Consider the following 27,207-nt stretch of genomic DNA (forward strand, 5'->3'; position numbering starts at 1 on the left):
TCACAAAACCTCCCCTACTGGGACAGAGACACAGGGAACAGGTCTGGAGGTACGGAAATCCAAACCCGGAATGGTCACAGAAGCGGTCACGGATCCCAGCATTCCCAGGATCTCCAGGTCCTCGGCGCCCTGGTTGAAAAAGACTCATAAGGGTGTTTAGAAACATAACGAGATGGACAGGACCGTGTGTCTTAAGGGGACCATGGCGGTGACTGATCCCACTTTTGTCCTGATCTGTTTATACGCTGACATTTCTCCCAGCTTGGGTCCTTTCACATCGCTACACTGAATCCAGCTTTGTCTATAAATACAAGTTCCTGGGAATCAGCAGGAATTCAGTTCCACAGTTATCTGAAAATGACAACACAGACTGTAATAGTTAAGTTTGACTGTATAGTTAATGATGCCTCTTAATTTCCCCAAGGGTTAAGCTGAATGTCAGGATTGACAGAACTCTGAGGGGAGAGAGAGAAAGAGAGAGAGACAGAGTACTGACTAGCTAGCTCTCTGGCCAGTTGTGTTGCATTTGTTTTTCCCGCTAAGAACTCCCCAACGATCGACACTGCAATCACCATCGAGGGATCTGTGGTGTTCCCCACCACAGCAGCCAAAAACCTTGGCGTAACCCTTGACAACCAGCTGACCTACTCCAGTCATATCGCGGCAGTCACCCAATCCTGCAGATTCTCCCTATACAATATCAGGAGAATCCGCCCATTCCTCACACAACAGGCGACCCAGCTCCTGGTCCAAGCACTTGTCATCTCCTGCCTGGACTACTGCAACGTTCTACTGGCTGGCTTACCGACCTGCGCCATCAGGCCGCTCCAGCTTATGCAGAACGCCTCTGCACGCCTGGTATTCAACCTCCCGAAGCACTCTCATGTCACTCCACTGCTTACTGCGCTCCACTGGCTTCCGGTAGCTGCCCGCATCCAGTTCAAGACACTGGTGCTGGCCTACCAGGCCACAAGAGGCTCCGCCCCATCATACCTTCAGTCCCTTATAACTCCATATACCCCTACTAGAACCCTCCGCTCTACGACCTCTGGTCAATTGACAGTCCCCTCACTTCGGGAACCAGGCAGCTGCTCCTCCCGACCACGCCTCTTCTCCGCCATTGCCCTGCGGTGGTGGAACGACCTCCCTCATGCAGTTAGGACTGCGGAATCTCTTACCATCTTCCGCAGGAAACTGAAAACCCACCTCTTCAGAACCCACCTGTCCCCCACTGCCTAACACCTCCCTTTCCTTAAAAAAAAACAAAACAACAACTTTGTCTGGTATCTGTGTTTGTCAAAGTATTCCAGGGGCGCAATACGAAGGAGTAAACTGACGCTCAGTCTTATTGTGATCTCTGTTCATGAGGTATTAGTAATCCGAATGATGCACTGATTGTAAATCGCTTTGGCTAAAAGCGTCTGCCAAATAACTAAATTGTAAATTGTAAATTAATATTGGTCCCCTGAGGCAATGTTATTTTGAACTGTGAGTTTGAGTCGTGATAACTCACGGTAAAATGAACACTGCATGCTCCATGTGTCTATTCTTATTTCTGCACATCTTATACCTTTTCTTATACGTCTATCACAGCGACAGTGTCCATAACATTTCCAGAGTGCGGTCTGTCAAAGCACATCGTTTACATCCACAATTATTTCTGTCACACTGCTGACATTTCACACCGGCAGAATTTTCAGATGGGGTGTCATAGTTTCCACATTGTCAGCCAGTTTCTCTTAAGGAGGTTGTCTATGGCTGATGGAATCAACTGGTGTAACAGAGGATGGTATTGTTTTGGATAATCCCATGTAAGGTTCTATTCTACTTTGTGACATCATTTTCAACTATCATAAGGACAGTGGAAACCTCCTGTTAAGCTTTATCTTCCTTTTACAGTAAAGACTGTCATAATAGAACTTAATGAACACTGTAGTAATACAGTAGGAAAGTTCACCATGCTACAAATGGGTATTGCAGCTTGTTGGAGAAATGGAAGAAGGCCTCTGAACGTTGAAGCCAATGGAAGAGGGACCTCTGTATACTAAAAGGGAAATTCTAGGCCACAATGACAGGGAGGCATAAGTAATGGCCAGGATGTGGTTGCATCAGTATCCGCCTTACATGGACAAGCCCCATCGCTTGAAAACTAACATCTGCATTAAATGTAGAGTATCTGAAGTAAGATGAGGACATGGTTGAATATTATTTTATTATTTATCAGAAAAGGAAAACTTGAGAAATAGTGGTGTATGGAACAATGAATTCTGAGAAAATTCGGGGAAAGTTCTGGAGGCGAAGGGGTTGGACCATGCAAAACGGATGATGTAAGGGGTGTTACCATACAACCGTGTCATGTGCTTATTGGAAGCGTAGGTTTAGCATATTGATAAAATTTTAGATATAAGTAAGTGATTTTCTGTATTAGATTCAGTCACTCCTTGGGACCTGACTCAGTTTGTTGTATTCTGCTCACGACTGAATGCAATAAACCTGCACTGCATCAGACTTCTGAAGACTTCGACTGCTTTTTGAAACTTAGAATTCATTTTAAACTAAGCATAAGAAGTACGGCATTTAGTGTGAAGCAGGGACTCGGTCGAATCTGGCTCTGACCTGGGAGTCTCTCCCACAAGCTCCCAGTTTCATAGCCAGCAAATGAATCATTTGCTATTGCTATAATGTAGGTACACTGAAAATTCACCAACATCGATGTGTTATATTGGGTATGACAGCTACGTCATAAAGTAGAAGTAGTTGATGTAATGGCTGTGGACTAATGTCTAAGGTATTACCCTATTTTCACCTTGTTAACAGAAGTTACAGTGAAAGGGGTCATCTCTCTAATTGTCAAACTTTGATTTCGGCGTAAACGTTGTTAGAATTTAATTACAGATTGCAACTGTGTTTAGTGTTTACACTTGTGAGGAGAAACTGTGGTAAACAGGTAGTTGATGTCGGCATGCTGAATATTGTTCTTGTTTGTGTCAGTATTATTTGTCATGATAGTTGGTATGCATCAAGAAAATGGATCGATATTTTTGCCCAAAACGATGTTGTAGAATTTTTGTCTGAGTGAAGATGGGAGAATGATTTAGTGATATGACAGATTCAGCATAAGGTTCTGGTCTCTGAGTGACGGGCTTTGGTCACTATGCTTCGACCTCCAGTTTCAGTCTGCGCTGCCCCCTAGTGGACGGAGTCACTAGTGAGGTCATCCGTAGCTGAACAGAAACAAAAACAATTCATTTGCAGTTGATTCACACAAGAAGATGGACGCTTACATGGGAGGCATCTTCCTATTGCTTTTCATCCCTGTAGCAGGTGAGGTAAGACTGAAACATCACTGATAAAGAGTTACAACAGCAAGAGTTATGATTTCTGAAACTTAATTAGATGTGTTTGTAAGGTTGTGAAATGATTTGACTCTGATTTTGTGTTTAGGGAGGGGAATCATCTGAATGTTAAAATGATGTCTTCAGAGAAACGCTGAGTTTTTTTCGCCTTCTTATCTTATTTTGAGCTAATATTATGTAGACATGTAGATGCTGACTCTTTGAGTATTATTAAAACAATGTTAAATACAAATACAAATGCAAAAAGGAAAAAAAAAAATTTAAACCGGAGTGGTCTGTTTTGAAGAGAACTGGAGTCAAATGGAAATTTGAAAGCGACCAAATGTTACACTTCCCTTTCATTTCTGCTTGTATGTGCATTATCTAACAATCACAAGGTGGAGAAAAAAAGAACCCTGACCATTTCCCATTTTAACATGTGATTAAAAACTTTGAGGAAATTTTAGAGGGAGTTCAGTCATTTATTCAGTGACTCACGTGTTTAGAGCCCATTCGCTGGCTGGTCTCTGACTGTAAGTTAACGCAACACAGCTCAAAGTAACGGCGCCTTGGAACTCCAAAAGCAAATGCAATATAAATGTCCTGGGAGATAGCTAATGTTTACTCATGACCCACTACTTCACTAGTGTTCACATTTCTAAATACACAGGAACAAATCACTACAACTGTACAGTATATACTGTTACATCTACTGACAGCCTTTAAATCTACACAGAAACAGATCACTACAGCTATACAGTATATGCTGTTACATCTACTGACAGCCTTTAAATCTACACAGGAACAGATCACTACAGCTATACAGTATATACTGTTACATCTACTGACAGCCTTTAAATCTACACAGAAACAGATCACTACAGCTATACAGTATATACTGTTACATCTATACTATCAAAGGGTGGGACTTTCTGCCTCTGATCTAATCCACCCCCCCCCTCTCTCTTTTCTTCTCTCTCTCTCTCCTCAGAATTCTGTCAGTCCAGTCATTCAGCTCAACCCAGGGGCCAAGATGTGAATTGCTTTGTGGGAGAATCGTTCTTGTTTCCTGTCCCTGTGTTTAGCTATGGTTACCTCTGTAAAAATGACGTGACAACCGATGGTAAAATCGCTCAGGTTAAAAAAGGAAAGGGCAAAACAGACTTTCGTCAGGAGTTTGAGAATCGCCTGCACTGGGACCGTCAAACTGGACTGTTCAATCTCTCGCACCTGATGACGGAAGATTCTGGACTTTATACGATTATGACCTGGGTGGAACAGACTAAAACTTACATGTTTCAGTTGAAAGTATACAGTGAGTATGTTTACATCGGCTTTTTATGTGATTTTTAATGAATTTCAAATCAGCTACTTTTTTTGTTTGTTTGTTTGTTTTATTTTTGTTTGTTTTTGTCATCTAGATGAAGTATCACTGCCTGAAGTTGCTCTTTCTGGCATAGCCAGAGGATACTACAGCAATCTGTGTTCAGTGGTGTGTTCAGTAGAGAATGGGAGAGATGTGACTCTCTCCTGGTACAAAGGGAATGAGATACTGAACCAGACCAGAAGCCCTGATTTCAACACCAACTTGTCTCTCCCTCTGAGGATAGAGGATCAAGACAACATCTACAGCTGTGTTGCTGCTAACCCAGTCAGCAACCAGACAACACAACTCAACGTAACTGAGCTCTGTGACAAATTTGACACTGTTTCAGGTGAGACTTTAATGTACTGCATGCTCATGTGTTTGTTTTCTTTCAGGAAGCTTTTTAAAGAAAGAACAAAGTAGTCAGAAAATCACAATACTACGACATAACTCAACATCCACACTACACAAAGATCCTGATTTGATTATCTTCTATATTATTTCCTCCAAGCTGGAGTAATGATACACAATGAAACTCAAGTTACACAGCGTATGAGAAGTGGCGACTCCTAGCGGAACCCAGTCTTCCTCAAAATTAGATGACTTGAAACGTGAAAATCTCCGTAACAATAACAACACGTGAAATAAATTTTAGTGAAACTTTTCACGTGATTATATTCCAATTTTTGATCATGTAGCCTACCTCATATTTGTACAGCGACTATGGTAACAGGAAAGCTTTTTTTTTTTTTTTAATCTCATATCGTTGTACGTTTCTCGCTTTACAGTAGTCTTGCATGTCCGAGGGGAAGCCAGTCTTAGTTCACGCACGTTTGGCCTCTTCTCACTTTTTTTTTTAATTAGCCAATCACCTTTGAGTGTTGTAGTGCTCTGACTGGACTGTGAAAGAGAAAAAAATGTGTGTGTAGAAGAAGCCCACGAATGTTTGGCGTCCATGAAAACATAGTAAATTCTTAGTGGGCGGGCGAGGGAACCCAACCTGCTGTTGTCTTCACACCAATCAGATCAGAAATGCAAAACATTATCGGTCTGACATGAGCAGCTAATAAATCGAATTTCAACCAGAGAGGGAGTAGTTGGTAAGAGATTTTTGGAGTAATATGGCATGGATGTTGACTTGGATTCTTTGTTGCAAATCAGTTTTGTTAAGTTGCCATTTGAGTGACAACTTCATTTGACTTGATTTGGAAAATGAAACTGACAATATTAAACACGTCGTATTGCGAACTGATTAGTCACGCGTGTAAGCGTGTAAGTGTAAGTGTAGCCTAATATTTATACCACGTTACTAAGTTGTATCAGTGTAAATGCAAATGTTGTTGGGCTTCTTCTGTGAAAATTCCCGCTACTGCGTAAAGATCATCGTTCTCACAATGTTGTCATTTTTTTTTATGTCTCTCATTTTCATGATCAGATTCCTCTGGAAAACTCATGTTCCGGCTGATACCACCGGCATTATTCCTATGCACTTTGGTGATTTTGTTCTTTCTGGCATGGCGTCATAGAAGAGAAAACGAACCACAAAGTGAGTCTTGAAAATGAAAACTCAAATTTAAATTTAATATTAAGACTACTTTGCTGTAATTGTGAGCCAGTCTTAATACTTAAATGAACTTACCATTTCTTTTCTTTTCTTTTTAACATTTATTCAGGTCCAACTGAAGAATGCAGTATCTCACTCAGTCATATTTCCACTCAGAGCATGCAGCAAAAAGTACGACCTTTAAATGTGTAGGAAATACACACAGTACTCTCCAAACGTATTCACATCCTTGAAAAAAAAAAAATCAAATAGTCAGCAGTTTGACCGTCATGTACTTGTCTCCTGATCGTAAATGAGAGATGGTGAATAATGAGTTTCAGGTTTCAGTATCATTACTGATGTCAACTCGACATTGAAGATACTTAATATACCCAGTATGACTCCTAATGGATGTGTCCTTTAACATATCTGTTAAAACAAAGAGCATAATAACGGTAGACTTTCCAGTATTTTTTTTATACAGGATCAATACTTACAAATGCTTAATTAAGTCACGAACCACGATGCTTTCAGTCGGCTTTATGTTCCTCATTTACTCGAGTACTTCCTGTACAGGATCAAAGCGTGAACCTTGGAAAAAAATTGTCAACTCATGCTTCCACAAATGTCTGGCTTTGGTTTTGTCATGTTTACATGTTTAGGGTTTAGAGAAGGGAGACGAGATCTCAGAGGCGGACTATTTCGACGTGGCTGAATGACACTGGCATGAAAACAGAAATCATTCGGCCGTTTGCTGATAATCTAACACGTCCACATTTTCCTCCATCCCCAACGGAAAATACTTTTAATATGTAAAGACTTATGAAGGTATAAATGAATTATTTCTCATTTTGAACTTTATGGGACCAGTGTATCATTGCTGCATGTTCGAATGTCGCAGGACATGGAGAATTATTTATTAAAGTCAGCATTTTGTATGTCTGTCGTAAATACATCAGTTTTGATTTTAATACATCGTTACATACATCTAAATGTTGCTGATATTGTTCTAGCTGTTTGGTTATTTATTTATAAGCACACTGCAAATGAGAATTTATGGAAGAAAACAGAGGGATTGAATGTTATCTTTCTTCTCAGTGGCTGTCTCTTCCTTTCTCACGTGAATGCAACCGCCTACAATTCTGAGAGGATTTTTTATAAATTTATTTTTATTTATTACTTTTGTTAAATGCTCCCTCTTTGTGATACAGCATGAGATGTTAAAAAAATAAAGGCATTCTGCTGATTGATATCATTCAAATGTTTGGGGTTTTTTCCTTCCAGTTAACCCATACACGCTCACTGGATGATCTAAGCGTGTATAAATGTCAGGGATGTGTTGGAATATATTAACTAGACCCACTGGAAACACATATTACCTATCACCACTGGAACCATCATAAGCCAGGATATACATCATTTATTTTTTCTCATTCAACAAAATGAAATCTTCACATTTTTTGAAAAGCAAAAGGAAGACATATCTCTTGTTTTATCATACTAACAATATAACTTGAAATCACACCACACAATATAACCGTTACAATGTCACTACAGACTCTACATGTGAAAAGCTGCTGATGGGCAGATGTGTGACATCACTTGGAACCTATGATGATGTCATAGAGTTCTTCCTCTGTGAGTTTCTGAGTCTGAAGTGGTCAACCAGCAGGACAATCATGGCCACACCCACCACGGCAGAAAAAACCAAACGGACCACAAGCACAGTGAAGCAACAGCATAGGCTAGACTCACTGCAGTCTGAGAGAGAGAGAGAGAGAGAGAGAGAGAGAGAGAGAGAGAGAGAGGGAGAGGGAGAGATTTAATGGTGTGGTTACATTCTGGCCTTACTACAAAATCATAAAATATGTTCTAATGAAGATTAATAGTAGTGGTGTTACCTATGGAGTGAGGGCAGAGCTCAGTTACGTTGAGTGGTGTTGTCTGGTTGCTGACTTGGTTATTAGCTACACAGCTGTAGATGTTGTTGTCCTGATCTTCTATCTCCAGAGGAAGAGAGAGGATGGTGTTGAGATCAGGGCTGTTGGTCTGGTTCAGTATCTCTTTCCCTTTGTACCAGGACAGAGTCACATTTCTCCCATTCTCCACTGAACACACCACTGAACACAGTTTACTGGCTGTTTGTGGAATAGCTGAGTTTCCATCTTGTTTTGTCACTGTAGGTTCTTACACTTTATCTGAGAAAAAGATGAAAAGCAAGAGCACAGTGATGGTAAAATGATACTCTTACGCTTCCAAAATAAGTAATCACAACACACGCTATCAGAAAACACAAAGATGTTATTTGGCAAAATACTGGACACATATAAATTTTACACTTACTGTACACTGTCAGGTCAAACGCATTCTCTCGCTCCTTATTCTCAGTAACATAAAGTCCAGAATCTTCCATCTTCAGGTCTGACAGTGTGAAGAGTCCATTCTGACTGTCCCAGTGCAGACGACTCTTAAACTTCGGTCCAATGTCTGTGTTACTCTGTCTATTTAAAACCAGTGCAATAGTACCCAGTCCTTTATAATGCAGAGCCCCAGACTCATTCACCTGAATAGGAAATGTGAAAGACTCTCCCACAATCCCCTTCACTTCTTCTCTTCCAGTAGCAGTGATGGGCAATACAAAAACACAGAGTGCTATGAAAACTGGACATGGAGCAAATATTTGGTTATAATCCATCTTGACTGTTCTTTTATGATGATTTTGTATTGGTAATTGTAGTGGAATGCAGCAGAATGTCCCGTGAGTGTCTTCTCAAGGTTTGCGGCCTTTAAAAATCAAGGTATTTCTGCCAAGTTCCACATATTACGCATAGTGAGAGATTACAAAATCTGAATAGGAAATGTGAAGGACTAGCCTGAATGTTACCCAACTGTGAGGAGAGAGAGAGAAGACACGCTTAATACTCGACATATCTGGCAGAAACCATGGCTGAGAAACAGCTGATGTTAAAACAGAAAGTTGTTAGTCATTTTCCTGTGTTGCCATGGGCATATAAAAGTCAGAGAAACTGATCAAGTAAAATTTGTGTTGTGTGTTTAATTTTGTAAAACTCAAAACACAAAGAATAAACATCCTGTTAAAAGAGGCATTATTCCTAATTGGTTTCATGTCAGTTGTAAGTTACCTGTTATACAGTTAAAAAAGCCACAGGAAGTCACTCCTCAAGTCAGAGCCCAGCTCCTCAAACCATCCACCATGATTGTCACCGTCTTCCACATCTGACCAACACAGAGAGACTCTCACCATCAGAAATATCAACATCACAGACTCTGGAGTTTATAAAGTAACAATAAGCAGTGGAGAAGTTTCAGAGAAGAGTTTCAGTTACACCGTATATGGTGAGTTGGTTCTACAGTTTTTTAAAATCATATTTTAATGTAACTATTCCTGTACACTTGTATTTTGGCTTGGAATACAGGAGTTATATTTCCATACAGATGGTCAGTAATCAGCACTGAAATATTTATAGAGAGATTAGACTGAAACAAAGTGATTTTAAAGTCGGGATTCAGTCCTTGTCATCCATTGGTCGGCATTTCCTCATTCTGCACATTATTGAATACAGCAAACAATAATGACATAATGAAATCTGGTACATGTAAAACACAGCTTACTGTCTGTGCCAGATCCCCTCCTTAAAACTCAGTTGTTCAGATTTATGTGGGAACAGCCACTTGTGGTTCTCAGATATAAACTATTAGAGCAGAGGACAAATTTACTTTGATCTTGTTAATTAGGTATCGCTTACATATTAATGTAGACGCTTCTCTACCTTCTGACAATAGAATGATTATGTGGTTAAGGGTTCAAGATATATATATATCTAAATGACTGCAGAATCCACTGACAATAATTGACCGCACTGTCAAAACTGGAGTTGCGCTTCAAAGAGTTTAAGTTTATTTCCTTTATTAATCCCACAAACAGGGAAATTCCACCTCTGCGTTTCGACCCATCTGAAGCAGTGAACACACAAGACACTCTATGAGCAGTGAGCAAAAGAGCACACACAAGGAGGCAGTGAACACACACCCAGAGCAGTGCGCAGCCACACAATCGCAACGTTCGGGGGGCAGTTCTGGGGTTAAGTGCCTTGCCCAAGGGCACGTCATCTGTGAACATTGAGGGAAAATGCTGTCCACCCACATTTTGTCCTGCCGGTCCCAGGGACCCACTTTTCTGACCATTAGGCCACGGCTGCCCCTAAAACCGACGTTGTCGGCAGGATTCGAACCTGCGCGGGGAGACCCCAATGGATTTCTAGTCCATCGCCTTAACCACTCGGCCACGACAACTCATAGACATGTATTTCTCTCCATTTTCAGCCGCTACTGTTCCCACTCCTCACATTAATGTCAGACAGAATCACTCCGCAGTAAGCGGATCATCTGGTCCAAAGTGTTCAGTGGTGTGTTCAGTGGAGAATGGGAGAGATGTGACTCTGTCCTGGTACAAAGGGAAAGAGATACTGAACCAGACCAGCAGCCTTGATCTCCACACCATCCTCTCTCTACCTCTGGAGATAGAAGATCAGGACAACAACACCTACAGCTGTGTAGCTGCTAACCCAGTCAGTCACCAGACAACACAGCTCAGTGTTATTAAGCTCTGCCCTCACTCTATAAGTAAGCCCAGTACGGTTAATCTTCATTACAACATATTTTATGTTTTTGCAGTAAGGCCAGAATGCAGCCACGTCACCACATCTCTCTCTCTCTCTCTTTCTCTCTCTCTCTCTCTCTCTCTCTCTCTCTCTCTCCCTCTCTCTGTAAATTTTACACTTACTGTACACTGTCAGGTCAAACACATTCTCTGCCTCCTTATTCTCAACAACATAAAGTCCAGAATCTTCCATCTTCAGGTCTGACAGTGTGAACAGTCCATTCTGACTGTCCCAGTGCAGACGACTCTTAAACTTCTGCTGACGGTCTGTGTCGCTCTGTTTATTTACAACCAGTGCAATAATGCAAAATCCTTTATAAAGCAGAGCACCAGACTCATTCACCTGAACAGGAAATGTGAAAGACTCTCCCACAATCCCCTTCACTTCTTCTCTTCCAGCAGCAGTGATGGGCGATACAAAGACACAGAGTGCCATGAAAAGTTTAACAGCACATGTGAAAACTGGACATGGAGCAAATACTTTGTTATAATCCATCTTGACTGTTCTTTTATGATGATTTTGTATTGGTAATTGTAGTGGAATGCAGCAGAATGTCCCGTGAGTGTCTTCTCAAGGTCTGCGGCCTTTAAAAATCAAGGTATTTCTGCCAAGTATTATTACGCATTATGACTGATTACAAAATCTGAATAGGAAATGTGAAGGACTAGCCTGAATGTTACCCAACTGTGAGGAAAGAGAGAGAAGACACGCTTAATACTCGACATATCTGGCAGAAACCATGGCTGAGAAACAGCTGATGTTAAAACAAGAAGTAGTTATTCATTTTCCTGTGTTGCCATGGGCATATAAAGGTCAGAGGAACTGATCAATTAAAATTTGTGTTGTGTGTTTAATTTTGTAAAACTCAAAACACAAAGAATAAACATCCTGTTAAAAGAGGCATTATTCCTAATTGGTTTCATGTCAGTTGTAAGTTACCTGTTATACAGTTAAAAAAGCCACAGGAAGTCACTCCTCAAGTCAGAGCCCAGCTCCTCAAACCATCCACCATGATTGTCACCGTCTTCCACATCTGACCAACACAGAGAGACTCTCACCATCAGAAATATCAACATCACAGACTCTGGAGTTTATAAAGTAACAATAAGCAGTGGAGAAGTTTCAGAGAAGAGTTTCAGTTACACCGTATATGGTGAGTTGGTTCTACAGTTTTTTAAAATCATATTTTAATGTAACTATTCCTGTACACTTGTATTTTGGCTTGGAATACAGGAGTTATATTTCCATACAGATGGTCAGTAATCAGCACTGAAATATTTATAGAGAGATTAGACTGAAACAAAGTGATTTTAAAGTCGGGATTCAGTCCTTGTCATCCATTGGTCGGCATTTCCTCATTCTGCACATTATTGAATACAGCAAACAATAATGACATAATGAAATCTGGTACATGTAAAACACAGCTTACTGTCTGTGCCAGATCCCCTCCTTAAAACTCAGTTGTTCAGATTTATGTGGGAACAGCCACTTGTGGTTCTCAGATATAAACTATTAGAGCAGAGGACAAATTTACTTTGATCTTGTTAATTAGGTATCGCTTACATATTAATGTAGACGCTTCTCTACCTTCTGACAATAGAATGATTATGGGGTTAAGGGTTCAAGATATATATATATCTAAATGACTGCAGAATCCACTGACAATAATTGACCGCACTGTCAAAACTGGAGTTGCGCTTCAAAGAGTTTAAGTTTATTTCCTTTATTAATCCCACAAACGGGGAAATTCCACCTCTGCGTTTCGACCCATCTGAAGCAGTGAGCACACAAGACACTCTATGAGCAGTGAGCAAAAGAGCACACACAAGAAGACAGTGTACACACACCCGGAGCAGTGCGCAGCCACACAATCGCAACGTTCCGGGGGGCAGTTCTGGGGTTAAGTGCCTTGCCCAAGGTCACTTCACCTGTGAACATTGAGGGAAACCACTGTTCACCCACTCCCCCCACCCACATTTTGTCCTGCCGGTCCCACTTCTCTGACCATTAGGCCTCAGCTGCCCCTAAAACCGACGTTGTCGGCAGGATTCGAACCTGCGCGGGGAGACCCCAATGGATTTCTAGTCCATCGCCTTAACCACTCGGCCACGACAACTCATAGATGTGTACTTCTCTCCATTTTCACCCGCTACTGTTCCCACTCCTCACATTAATGTCAGACAGAATCACTCAGCAGTAAGTGGATCATCTGGTCCAAAGTGTTCAGTGGTGTGTTCAGTGGAGAATGGGAGAGATGTGACTCTTGGTACAAAGGGAAAGAGATACTGAACCAGACCAGCAGCCCTGATCTCAACACCATCCTCTCTCTCCCTCTGGAAACAGAGGATCAGGACGACAACACCTACAGCTGTGTAGCTGCTAACCCAGTCAGTCACCAGACAACACAACTTAACATTACAGAACTCTGCCCTCACTCTATAGGTAAGACCAATACGGTTAATCTTCATTAGAACATATTTTATGTTTTTGCAGTAAGGCCAGAATGCAGCCACGCCACCACATCTCTCTCTCTCTCCCTCTCTCTCTCTCTCTCTCTCTCTCTCTCTCTCTCTCGCGAGGAGCTCGAGAACTCTCTAAATGGTTTGCCGCGAACTTACAGAGGCACCATATTGGTCTGTTGTATATCCCTATTCCCTTTCATTATTCTCCTCTGTGTTGAATGATGTTGTTTTTGTGAAGTCTTTTATGGTATTGTGCTCACTTGTTGGATTGCCACCACTACAACTAAACTGCACAGATACAGCTTGGGCTCGCCAAGCGAAGGAGGAACATCACGGTGACTTGGAACGGCCTTTCGGAGACGCCACCCGCATTCCCCAGGTTTGGCCGTGTTGTCCTCCAAGCATCTTATTAGTTAAATACTCACACATTCATAGACAGGCACACTTACATGTTACACACAACACATAAGGTGGTATTAGGTTAGGAGACCTGTCTTAACTAGATTAATTCTTGTACAGATGGTCCCCAATTTACAATGGTTCGACTTACGGTTTTTCGACTTTACGATGGTGCGAAAGCGATACGTGTTCAGTAGAAACAGTACTTCAAATTTTGAATTTTGATCTTTTCCCGGACTAGTGATATACGGTATGATACTCTCTTGTGATACTGGGCGTCGGCAGCGAGCCGCAGCTCCCAGTCAGGTATGCGATCACAAGGGTAAACATCTGATACTTTATAGTCTGCTGTGTTGCCAGCGTTACTGAGCATGTTTAAGGTAGGCTAGGCTAAGCTATGATGTTTGGTAGAGTTAGATGTATTGTATTAAATGCATTTTCGACTTACGATATTTTCAACTTACGATGCGTTTATCGGGACGTAACCCAATCATACACTGAGGAGCACCCGCATTTCCATAGAGTAAGAGCGTTTATTCGTTTAGATAGGTGCTAGTTGAAGGCTCGGCATTCCTTCTCCTTAGACTTGCTCATCTCCCTTTCCATCCATCTGGACAATTTTCTCAGAGGTCACCGACGACCTTCCAGAGCACTCCTCATGACAAATTGCCAACCAGAACTGAATCCAGAGCCCATGCAAATAGGCATCAACCATCTTACTTCAGCAAGAAAGTCACCATCAGATTGAGCAAAGGTTTTGTCTCTACTATGAAGAGGAGGGACAACAGAGAGTGAAGTGCCCAGTTTGGCCACCCCGGCCACAATGTAGACAAGAGGCTCTGTCTACATTGTGGCCGGGGTGGGGGACTCTGTCACCTGCTCACTCATAGAAGGTAAGTGTCTCTCCTTCTACTTTGGGGCAAAGAGGTTTAAGTCCACGTCAAGCCTGGTTGGCCCTTTTCTTCTCGTTTTTTTTCATTTCACCATCTCCTTTCACCCACGCTCAAAAAATGGTAAAGCCAATACTCTGTCCCATACCCTTAACGTCCCATGAGACCCCTGCAGAGGAAAAGACTATCATCCCCTCTGTGATGATTGTGGCTCCTGTCTACTGGCATATTGAGAACAACATTGAAAGGGCGGCCTGCAGGGAGCCTGCACCTCCAAAGATGTCTCCCCGCCGACGTTGACATTCTGTCAGTGCTCTGGGACTGTATGATTACCTGGGCACACATGTCAAATTCAAGCCTGGTTTCTGTTCAATAGATGTATCGCTGCGTTTTTGTTGTGAAGTCTTTGTGGAGATCGAGTCTTGATACTTTGAGTTCCCAGTTAATACTGTAATCATGATTACCTGTTTGTACAGCTCCAGAGGAGCACCCTGTGTCCTGTCTATTGTTCTTGTTGTTGGTGTATTCTGTCTCCACTGTCCTCTGCTCCACCTTGTGCCTGCAAAACCTTCTGCTGTTACACAGGCATTGTGCCTCCGCTACAACTCCTGATAATGGTTCTGTTTGAATAAACACTTTGCTCTGTGTTTCCCAGTGTGAAGAGCTTCTCCTACAACCAACATTCATCACCATTTGTGAACATTTTTTGTTTATTTGTTTATTCGTTATACTGATTAAGCGTTTTCTTTGCCCATGTCTGCTTAACGAGCAAAAACATACCTAAAATGACAAGTACAGACTCAAAATCTTCCAAGATTGTAGCTGTCCTTCAGTACTAACTATTTCCAAAAGCTTGAGAATGTAGTTAGAAGGGAAACACTTTACATACTCATTAAACATTTTCTTTTGGCACATCCGCTTAAAGTTAATACACAACATATGTTAATGCTTGCAGTTTTATGCGCAGAGAAAACGCTTAATCAATATCTAAAATATTTCCTTTCTGACTACATTCTCGAGTTTTCTGGATATAGTTAGTTCTGAAGGACAACTATATTCTTAGAAGATTTTGAGTGTTTTCGCTTATTAAGCCCATTCCACTATATATGCGCAAAGAAAATGCACAATCAATATTTAGAATATTTCCTTTCTGACTACGTTCTCAAGCTTTTGGATATATTTAGTACTATGGAATAGCTACACATGTGAGTAGTTTGGAGTGTCTACCTGTCATATTTGGTACTGGTTAAGCATGTTTAAGTGTGGTTAAGCATGGTTAAGCGTAGTTAAACATTTTAGACTGTCCCTTGTTGTATTGAAAACGTAGTTTGTGTAAATCCTTCGTGGCATCAAACTACAGAGTCTGTGTTATTCTATGTGTAGTACCAGACTCCAGAGTTAAGTGAGAAAAAAACATCAGAAAAAGGGAGAACCCCCCCCCCCCCCCCCCCCCCCCACAACAACAACGATAAAAAAGACATTTCTGACATTTAGTAGATTACAACAGTGATAAAAGTGCATGATTTGCAGTTGTCCGATGGACGGAAGTTAAACTTCTCAGATTGTGTGTGACTGTTCAAGAAAAAGAAAAAAAAAGTTATTTATTTATTTGTTTTTAGTTGTTCTCTCTTGTGCTTTCTGTGTGCGTGTGTGCCGGAGTGTTTGGAAAATGTGTGAGAGAGGGAGAGGGCGGGGTGGGGGGCTCTGTGTTCTTGTGCTCTGTGTGTGTGTGTGTGTGTGTCTGTGTGTGTATGGTGCATGTGTGAGAGAGAGCAGTAGAGGGAGTCACAAAAAAAGGGAAGAGAAAAAAGACTCTTGTGAGATAAATGAGTGATTGGGTAACTATTTTCTTTATCTTCCTTCCTTTGAGGCTGTTCTGCTTTAGCACCATGTTACAAGGTGAGTGTTGAAAATGAAAACTCAAATTTAGATTTAATATTAAGACTACTTTGCTGTAATTGTAGGTCAGTCGTAATACTTTAATGAACTTACCATTTATTTTGTTCTCAACATTTATTCAGTGAAAACAGAAGAAAAGACCACTGAGGAGTTTCATTTCTCCACTCAGAGCACACATCAAACACAAGACCTTTAAATGTGTAGGAAATACATACAGTACTCTGGGCCATTTGTGTTTGTTGGTAAAAATAATCAAAAGGCGCAGAGATGATTTTTGGTAGTAATCTTCTTTATTGAGGCTCAATAATGATGGGACAAGCAAAGAAGAGGAGAGGAGAGGAGAGGAGAGGAGAGGAGAGGAGAGGAGAGGAGAGGAGAGGAGAGGAGAGGAGAGGAGAGGAGAGGAGGGGAGAGGACAGGAGAGAGGAGAGGAGAGGAGAGGAGAGGAGGGGAGAGGACAGGAGAGGAGAGGAGAGGAGAGGAGAGGAGGGGAGAGGAGGGGAGAGGAGAGGAGAGGAGCTGCTCCTCACACACAAGATGTTACTGTGCCTGGGTCATGATGCTACTGAGCCAAAGAAAACAATTTCTTGCTCATAGATATTGGCCTTGGTTGCCGTAGACAACACGCATGTCAGACTCACACACCGGAGACTGGAAAAAGCGCACTCTGTTTAACTCTAAAATCCACGTTGATTTCTGTGAGTTACTGTTTGGTTCTGCGAATGGGAGGATGTGCAGATGTATGGATATGGGTGTGTGGGGGTGAGTACATGTTGTACGTGCAGGTGAGTATGCGAGCGTGTGTGTGTGTGTGTGTGTGTGTGAGGATGTAGGTGTCTCCTCTGATCATAATCCCATGGAGAACACACTGCTATGCATCCTGATGTGCCCCACAGTACTCTCCAACCATATTCACATCCTTGAAAAGAAGACTAATCAAATAGTCAGCACTTTGTACTTGTCTCCTGATCGTAAATGAGAGATGGTGAATAATGAGTGGTTAAGGTTTCATTATCATTACTGATGTCAACTCTGAACTTAAAGATATTTAATAAACCTAGTATGATGATTTATCATTGCTGCCTCATTCAAATTTTGCTGGACATGGAGAATTTGTTTTTTTTTTTTTTTTTATTAGAGTCAATATTTTGTGTGTCTGTCGTAAATACATCAGTTGTGATTTTTATTTACATTGTTACATACATCTAAATGATGCTGATATTGTTTGAGCTGTTTGATTATTTATGTGTAAGTACACTGAAGATGGGAAATTATGGAAGAATACAGAGGGGCTGCATATTGTCTTTCTTTTTCAGTAGGTGTCTCTTCCTTTCTCACATGAATGCAACCTCCTAAAACTTCAAGAGGATGTTTTTTTTAAATTTATTTTTTATTTATAATTTTTGTTTAAATGTCATACATGCTCGCTGGATGATCTACATCAACTACATAAAAAAAAAAATGAAATCTTAACATTTTTTGAAAACCAACAGGAAGACACAGCTCTTATTTTATCATACTAACAATATAACTTGAGGTCATAACACACAATATAACTGTTACAATTTCACTACAGACTCTATATGTGGAAAAACTGCTGATAGGTAGATGTGTGACATCACTTGGAACCTATGATGATGTCATAGAGTTCTTCCTCTGTGAGTTTCTGAGTCTGAAGTGGTCAAGCAGCAGGACAATCATGGCCACACCCACCACGGCAGAAAAAACCAAACGGACCACAAGCACAGTGAAACAACAGCATGGGCTAGACTCACTGCAGTCTGAGAAAGAGAGAGAGAGAGAGAGAGAGAGAGATCAGGCTTTACTGTAAAAACATAAAATATGTTCTAATGAAGATTAACAGTAATAGTCTTACCTATAGAGTGAGGGCAGAGTTCAGTAATGTTGAGTTGTGTTGTCTGGTGACTGACTGGGTTATCAGCTGCAGAGCTGTAGATGTTGTTGTCCTGATCTTCTATCTCCAGAGGGAGAGAGAAGGTGGTGTTGAGATCAGGGCTGCTGGTCTGGTTCAGTATCTCTTTCCCTTTGTACCAGGACAGAGTCACATTTCTCCCATTCTCTACTGAACACACTACTGAACACAGTTTACTGACTATTTGTGGAACAGATGAGTTTACATCCTGTTTTGAGATTGTAGGTTCTGACACTTCATCTGAAAAAAAAAACAAAGACAAATAAAAACTTAATGACAGCAGAATTATAGTCTCATGCTTCTAAGATAAGAAATCACAATGTATGCTATCAGGAAACATAAATATTATTTTCTGGTTAAGTACTGGACATATGTAAGTTTTATACTTACTGTACACTGTCAGGTGAAACACCTGTTGAACATTCTCAACAATGCTCTCAACAGTATAAACTCCAGAATCTTCCATCTTCAGGTCTGACAGTGTGATGAGTCCATTCTGACTGTCCCAGTGCAGACGACTCTTAAACTTCAGTTCAATGTCTGTGTCACTCTGTCCACTAAAAACCAGTGCAATTATGCCAGATCCATCATAAATCAGGATTCCAGATTGAGACACCTGAACAGGAAATGTGAAAGATTCTCCCATAATCCCCTTCACTTCTTCTGTTCCAGCAGCGATGATGGGCGATACAAAGACACAGAGTGCTATGAAGAATTTTGCATCACATGTAAAAACTGTATATGGAGCAAATATTTGCTTATAATCCATCTTGACAGCTCTTTTATGATGACTTTTGTTGGTTATGTTAGTGCAATGCAGCAGAAACTTCTGTGAATGTCTACTCAATGTCCGCAGCCTGTAAAAAAACAGTGCATATCTGCCAAGTTCCACATCTTACACATTATGATTGATTAAAAGACCTGAACAGGAAATGTGAATGACTATGCTGCATGTTGTAATTTACCAAACTGTGAGGAAAGAGAGAGACAGAGAGAAAGAAAGAGATAGATAGAGACAGACAGAGAGAGAGAGAAAGAGAGAGAGAGGACACACAAAATACTCTCAGAGATGATCAGCATATCTAGCAGAAATCGTGGCTGAGAAACACCTGATGTTAAAGTTGTCGGTCTGTAGCATGGTAATGTAAAAGCCAGAGAAACTGATCAAGTAAAACTTGTGTTGTGCATTTAAGTTTGTAAAGCTCACAACACAAAGAATAAACATGCTGTTAAAAGAGGCACTATTCCTAACTGGATTGATATAAGTTGTGTATCACACACCACACAGCAGAAAGGCCACATCTAACCAACACAGAGAGACTTCTCTCAGTACAGCTGTATACAAACCCCAGTGCAGCTGTATACAGACCTCAGTACAGCTGTATACAGACCTCAGTGCAGCTGTTTACAAACCCCAGTGCAGCTGTATACAGACCTCAGTACAGCTGTATACAGACCTCAGTGCAGCTGTTTACAAACCCCAGTGCAGCTGTATACAGACCTCAGTGCAGCTGTATACAGACCTCAGTGCAGCTGTTTACAAACCCCAGTGCAGCTGTATACAGACCTCAGTGCAGCTGTATACAGACCTCAGTACAGCTGTATACAGACCTCAGTGCAGCTGTATACAGACCCCAGTGCAGCTGTATACAAACCTCAGAACAGCTGTATTCCCTCTCCATTTTCACTTTTACTCATTGACAGGTTGAAAATGCCTGCTGTAAAGTACAAAATAACATTTTTTACATGTCAGTGGCCCTTTGTACACACGTATTCACTTTGCCAAGGATGCTCTGCCTGTATTCACTCTGCTAAGTTTGAAACAAAACTCACAAAAATGGTCCTTTACTGCCGTCTCCTGGCCGCTCGTGCAGTGTGTAAAGTAAATTGTCCCGCAAGTCTTAGCAATTTTAAAACGCAGGTTTCCTCTCTCGTTGTTAAAAATCCGCCTGGAAATCTGAAATTTTGCCTTTCCACATCCAAGAACTTCTATACTACGGTTATAAGCCGTGCAGTATGCTATTCTAATTTATCCGTCAGGATGACAATGAAGCAATGGAACCAGTAGTCTTATGCAAAGCATCAGACAGAAGATCTTTGTGAAAGCCTTGAAATATCACTCGAATGCCCGTTCGTAGAGTAACAAAATACATTTTATGCGTAACACTTTGCTTTTCACTTCATGAATGAGACTGAGACCGAAAGGGAGAGATTTTAGAAAAACGCTGGACAGCGCCCGGGGTTCGAACCGCCACCAACAGCAGCGATTGTATGTCAGAGCCAATTCTGTGAAGTAACCCCTGAGCCACGCCAGCGCGCTGACAACATGCACTAAGCAAACCTATGAACTAGATACAGTTACAGTAGACACGGAAGCTTGCTGTCAAGTCCTTGCTTTCGGTTTAGATAAGTGAGTTTGTGTGTCCACAAAAGTTCGTCTACACATATACAGATGCGAAAAGTCGACAGAACTAAAATGTCTTGCTTCTTTTTTGGCTGAAGGCGAATGGTGGTGAGTGAGGCTGTTAAGAGCTTTTCTTTTTAGATCAGCCTCAGCGAGCAAGTCTATGGACGCGACCCGTAACCTTCATGAGACGGTCTGAATACGACATCTAGTGGTCGATTACAATTTCCAGTAACTCAACAATACAGTTGGTAGTAACGTTTGTAACGGACAAATCGGAGGGTGGGGTTGGGGTGCCCCACAGGTTGAAAACGCCTGGACTAGACCAATGGTTCTCAACTCCAGTCCTGGGGGGCCACTTTCCTGCACGTCTTTGTTTTAACTCTCCCGAGCTCAGGACTGACACACCTGATTCCACTGATCAATTAATCATCAAGCCCCTGATTAGCTCAGTTCACTGCTTCAATGAAGAGTTAAAACAAAGATGTGAAGGACAGTGGCCCTGCAGGACTGGAGCTGAGAACCACGGTACTAGACCAACACTGTCTTTGACTGAATGTCCCCCTCCCCTCTCAGAGAACCACTTTGACACATCTAGCCTAAGCTGGATTTGATGGAAATTGTCTTGCCAATGAACTATAGGTTTGAAATTAAATGGCAGGACCGTCACCAATGAATCTTTTGAGCTTGAGAGAGAGAGAGATTTACATATCATACTGCCTTGGACTGACTCATGTACACAAATAATTGGCAAGAATTAAAAAGAGCAATAAGGCACGTAGAAGTCAACTACTGGACAAATTTGAAAGATATGGAAAGATCAGCAGGAGAATAAGAGAGAAAGAAAGAAAGGAAGAAAGGATGTCATGCTCAGTGAGTGCAGTGTGTTAAAGTCCACTCACATGGATGTTTCTGTCGCTGTCTCTCAGTTTAACAGGAAGTGGTCGGGCACACAGGGGTGAGGGGAGAGGGTGGACTTTACAGGTAGAATAAAAATTAAAGTCCGAAACGCTCCGAATGACTTTCACTCTTATATAAAGCTCTTTTGTGTGTCAGCTGTTATGGATTAAAAAACAAACAAACACTGAAAACATTCAGTGATTATCCACTAAGGGTTGAGAACATAATTCACAGATCATCCTTTTTTTCAAACTCTCTTTTGAATACCATGTACTACACATGTGTGTGAGTGACTGATTTAAGGTCATCTGGTCTCAACCATATTTCAGTAATAATATCTAATCCCCAAACCTTGCATGGAAAGTCTTTCAAATTCCTCCTTACAGAAATCCTCTACACACACATACACACACACACACACACTTACAGAGAGAGAGGAGGGGGTCCATTACAATCACACGCTTCACTTAGCTCTCACTCAGACAGTATGTTCTCTACACTGTGACTCAGTGGGATTGGACAGTAGCCAGTGTTGCCAACTAATTTTATGGGGAAGTTGCTACACGTAGGCTGATCGTTGGTAAAAGTTGCTGCATGATGCTGTGATGTCATTATGCGATGGCGTCGTTACGTAATGATGCAGTTTGCGTAGAATACACAATGACGTTACTCAAATTAACTGGCCATCTTGGCGAAAGATGTGATTTGAAACTTGTTAGTTTAGATTTGTTTGTTTATCACATATTTTTATTTGTAAAAGTCGTATAAACACAAGACACTTTTTATGATCAGATATTTTTATTTTTAAACAAAAATGTGGAGAAAATCCTAAATTAATCTCTTTTTATTTTTTAAATTGTGACCTCCTAACCAAACAAGTGTACTCTGAATTGAATGTGTTTAAACGATTTAACCAAAAAAATTAAGTTTGTCTCGTAGAACGCGTGCTACTGCCGCTGCTGCCTGTTCCTGGCTATTGATTGAGCCGTCACTACTGCTGACGTCACTTACATTGCACTTCCGCAGCCCGGCAGACAGACTGTGTGTTGTGACTGAATATGTGACAGAGAAAATGGTTTTATTGTCATTTAGAAGAAAAATGCGTACATTTTAGCGTTGCAGTCACTTTTCAAAAGTTGCGAACAGTTCAAAACGACAGATGCATTTCTACGAGAACACGAGAATGTGATTTCGCCGCAACGTCATCAACTCATTTTGGCCGATTGCCGATGCCGACACTGGTACATATGTCCTTTTTCTATTTCATTGAAGGGAACACCAAGTCTCTCCTGCACTAGAATTAACCTATTACTCATATGACTGAAGTTGAGACCTGCTGACAGGTTTTTTTCTTTCCTACTTTTCGGCGTGTGGTGGTATTCAGGATGACGGCTCTCAAGGCAAAAACATTTCCACTGCACTTTAGAAGGACCATTGGCCTAATGCGTCTAAAGCTTCTCGCTAGAGACAAGCACAACAAAAAAATAACACAAACCGAACCCAAAGCTTGGAACAACAAAACATCTGCATGTTTTCCAACACCTTTAAAAGAAAGACACAGGTACAGGCCGAATACATTTTAAAATGTAAGGTGCGTTAGTTATACATGCATTCATTGAGAAGTTTTTGCATATATCATTCAGTCTGGAAAAGACTACTTTAAACTATTGACTACTTTAAACTATTGAACTAATTTAAACTAATTTAAATCAGATTAATAAGAATTAAACGATACTCATATCGCCATAATATTCTTTGAGACTATCAGAAAGCAATGCTCCAAAAGGCCGGTTATAGCCACATAATGCTTTATTTCTCTCATACAATCACAGATTTCACATTTTATTATTAATATTGTGGATGCCCCCCCCCCCCCCCCCCCCCCCCCCAAGAGAATACTTAGATCCAAGTCAGTGGCATTGTATTATACAGCCCAAAATAAAATATCAAGATATATCAAGATATAGACTGATTATGCAACATGACCAACCTGCTACCATTCAAAGTGTTTGAAAAATAACATCAGCGTAATCAGAGTCGGCAAATGACAAGTCGCAAAAGCTTCAGAAAACAGCGAAACAGCGTGTGCTTTAAAAAAGCTGGAGCGCAATATTTTTTTTACATCACGATGCTCTTTAGGTTCGTCTATGCGATTTCACGCCATTGAACGATCGGAAAATACAGCTCGGCTTTAATTTTTTTTTTTCATTTTCATTTTACATCGTAGCACACGAAGTGACATATTTTCACTTCGGAGTTCGCATCCAGACCAAACCCAGCGTAAAGGGGTGCGGTAAACGTGGTCTGGACTCTGTGGAGGAGAAACTTTTTGTTTTGGTTTGTTAGGATGCTGTAGAAGGCGAGAGTTCCCGCCCCGTGGTCCACGTACACTCCTATTCTGGAGGGACTGGGCTGTACGTCTAATCTAGTCTCCTGAAACTTGTGCCAGAACACATAACGGGACGAACAGCAGAACAAACTCCAGGACTTATCGTTATATCCAAACACACACTCGCCAGCCTGTCCTCTCCTCCTGATGCTTTTATACGACACCGCTATATAAACCCCATTATTCCCACTCCACTCAACCTCCCAGTAACAGCGTGCGGGCACGCTCTCTCTGCACAACACCTGAGCCCTCCCATTAAATCTCTCAGGACAGTCAGGGTGTTGCTGGTCAGTGTCGGTGCTTGTCACCACCGTGTTTCCCTCAGACAGACGGAGGTATTTATAGGCTGTGTCAGGATCCAGCGTGAGCTCATAGGAATCTGTTGAGGAACAAAACCGTTAAGTTCACAAGTGACTGAAAACAAGCACCAGTATTACAGATACACGGGCCCCGAAGATGTTACGAAAATGCATTGTTCCGTTTCGTGAAATTCTGAGAGAAATAAACAATGCAGTGTCACCAGCGTATCAGTGGAGGTGTTAGAGTTATTTTCGTATTCAATCATCGTTGAATTAATCTGTTGCTGTTGTGAGCTTTGATGCGGGGGAAGCAAGCATAACTGGACGAGACTAAACTGGGATCACATTAAACTGGGATCACATTAAACTGGGATCACATTGGACTCCTCCTCCTGGATTGTCCTTCAGAACATTAGTTACCTTATGATTACATTAGGGTTAGGGTTAGGGTTTGATTTTATAGCACTTTTGTTCATTGGATTGCATTAGAAATACAATTACTTATAAATGGGACTCTTGTGTGTGTGTGTGTGTGTGTGTGTGTGTGTGTGTGTGTGTGTGTGTGTGTGCGCGCGTGTGCATGTTTATGAAGAAGAATGAACACTATCTGTCAGTATAAAAACAAAGGGACTGATTCTTAATTTGTTAAACATGGAACATATTTGAAATGACATATTTTACATGTTTTGCAAGACTTCAGTAATAGCATATAAAGTCCAAACCTTTAGTGGAAAACCGTCCAAACTCCTCCTTACAGAAATCCTCCAGTCGCTCTCTCAGCAGGGAGACAGATTTTCCTACATCCTCAAAAGAGAGGTGTGGACTGACAGTGGTGCTGGGTAAGTCTTCAGATCCAGGACACGCATAGAGGGACAGCAAATTCTATACACACACACACACACACACACACACACAAGTGTTTCAATACCTACTCAGGATGAATTATTCTTTAGCTTTTGTGATAAAAAAATGTTATCTCAAAGTGTCTTTTTTTTGTTTCTTCTCAGTAAAATATTTCTTGATCTCTGCAACAGCATATGGTATTTGAAGAGGTAACTTACAACTGTTTATGTATAGTTATTTTATGATACTGACAATGCCTAGTAGATACCGCTGGTGACACAGTGTCTTCTACTTAAAGTCAATATGCAAAACATATCATTTTATATGATTCAACACTGACTAGTGTGTATTAAGTGCCTATGCGACAGATTCACTCCATTCATACCACACCCTGTGAAAGAGAGAGTCAGGCAGTTTAGCGTGTGAACTAAAGCTGGATGTGTCTGTAATTGTTACACTCATGGGACGACCTTTCGTCCATCCGTTTCAACCCTGGCTCACGCAGCCAATCAGCATTGTTCTGGAGGGAACTTTTTTTTCCTCTGCTGTCACCTGGAAGAAATGCATGTGATCCTCTGTGTGTGAAAGCTGCTCCAGCTCAGTGTCTCTCTTCCTCAGATCAGCAATCTCCTGCTCCAGCCGCTTCAGGATTCCTTCAGTTCGATTCAGTTCACTCCTCTCCTGATCTCTGATCTGCTCTGTCACCTCATAACGCCTCCTCTCAACGGAGCACATCAGCTCGGTAAAGATCTTCTCACTGTCCTCCACTGCTGCCTGTGCTGAGCGCTGTTAGGAAACACACACACACACACACACACACACACACACACACACACACACAGAGGAGGGGGGGTCCATTACAAGTACACACTTCACTCAGCTCTTACTCAGCCAGTCTGTTCTCTACACTGTGACTCAGTGGGATTGGACAGTAGCCCAACACTGGACTCCTCACTGACTCAAATGACTCCTCCAGCAGCCAGCTTTTGTCTTCTCCTCTATTCAACACTCACCCTGATAGACTCCACAGCCTGTCTCAGCTCCTGCACCTCCTGCTCTCTCTCCTGGATTCTCTGCTGAATTTTTCTCTGAATCTCCTCCAGATACTTCTGTGTCTTAATACAGTGCAAAGTCACACAATATCTTTATGAATGACAAGTTCTTTCGCTATCGGCGGTCAGTGCATATTTACACACGTTATCAGTGAGCTGTAAGAGAAGTCCCTGTACATACCACTGTTTCGATCCGCCCTGCTGTCACTGATACTGTTTTATGGTTGCTGTGTGCATCCTGCTTACACAAATGACACAAGAACTGTTGGTCAGTTTCACACCAAAGCTCTATGGCTCGGTTGTGAGTGGAGCAGATCTGGTCCTGTAGGTGTGCAGAGGCTTTGACCAGCGTGTGTCTCTGGAAGGCAGGTGACTCAAGGTGAGGCTGGAGGTGAGTCGGACAGAACGAAACCAGGCATGTCAGACAGGACTTGACGGCTTTTTCCTTCTTTCCAATGCAGGAGTCGCACTCCACGTCTCCGGGTTCGCCGGAACATCGAGCAGGAGGAGGGGCATCGGCAGCAGCAGCAGCCTGGGGTCTTGTTGTTTTCAGTTTTTCCACCATTTCAGCCAAAATGGTGTTTTTACAAAGAGCAGGTCTCGGACTGAAGGTCTGTCTGCACTTGGGACAGGTGTGAACTCCCCTCTGATTCTGATCTTCCTGATCCCAGCAGCCATTAATGCAGTCTATGCAGTAACTGTGTCCACAGGGAATTGTCACAGGATCGGTAAGAAGATCCACACAGACTGGACACATGAACTGGTCCTGAGACACTGAAATACTGGTCTCTGCCATTCTTTCCAGTACTAC

At 41.7% G+C, this 27,207-nt stretch overlaps 1 protein-coding gene and 2 non-coding genes across 3 annotated transcripts; all 3 read right to left on the reverse strand.

Annotated features, from left to right (window-relative positions):
* LOC115823796 (tripartite motif-containing protein 16-like) lies at positions 1-27,192 on the reverse strand. Its single transcript, XM_030787820.1, has 11 exons — positions 26,578-27,192; positions 26,358-26,453; positions 25,836-26,130; positions 25,224-25,346; positions 24,034-24,581; positions 11,049-11,268; positions 9,412-9,481; positions 9,129-9,132; positions 8,588-8,807; positions 4,500-4,603; positions 1-129 (listed from the first exon to the last, which is right to left on the reverse strand). The coding sequence occupies exons 1-11, from the start codon at positions 27,190-27,192 to the stop codon at positions 1-3; spliced, it is 2,424 nt and encodes an 807-aa protein (XP_030643680.1).
* trnas-aga (transfer RNA serine (anticodon AGA)) lies at positions 10,477-10,558 on the reverse strand. The gene has a single exon. It is a non-coding gene; the product is annotated as a tRNA-Ser (tRNA).
* Positions 12,961-13,042, reverse strand: trnas-aga (transfer RNA serine (anticodon AGA)). Its single transcript has one exon. It is a non-coding gene; the product is annotated as a tRNA-Ser (tRNA).
* Positions 27,193-27,207: the final 15 nt, after the last annotated feature.

The sequence above is a fragment of the Chanos chanos genome, chromosome 11 (assembly GCF_902362185.1).
Source record: "Chanos chanos chromosome 11, fChaCha1.1, whole genome shotgun sequence".
Taxonomy (NCBI): Eukaryota; Metazoa; Chordata; class Actinopteri; order Gonorynchiformes; family Chanidae; genus Chanos; species Chanos chanos.

Coding starts and splice junctions, on each gene's coding strand:
- LOC115823796 (XM_030787820.1), bottom strand. CDS start 27,192: ATGGCAGAGACCAGTATTTCAGTGTCTCAGGACCAGTTCATGTGTCCA. Junction 26,454..26,577: donor CAGGGCGGATCGAAACAGTG/GTATGTACAGGG, acceptor ATTAAGACACAG/AAGTATCTGGAGGAGATTCA. Junction 9,482..11,048: donor GTTTGACCTGACAGTGTACA/GTAAGTGTAAAA, acceptor TGTGTTGGTCAG/ATGTGGAAGACGGTGACAAT.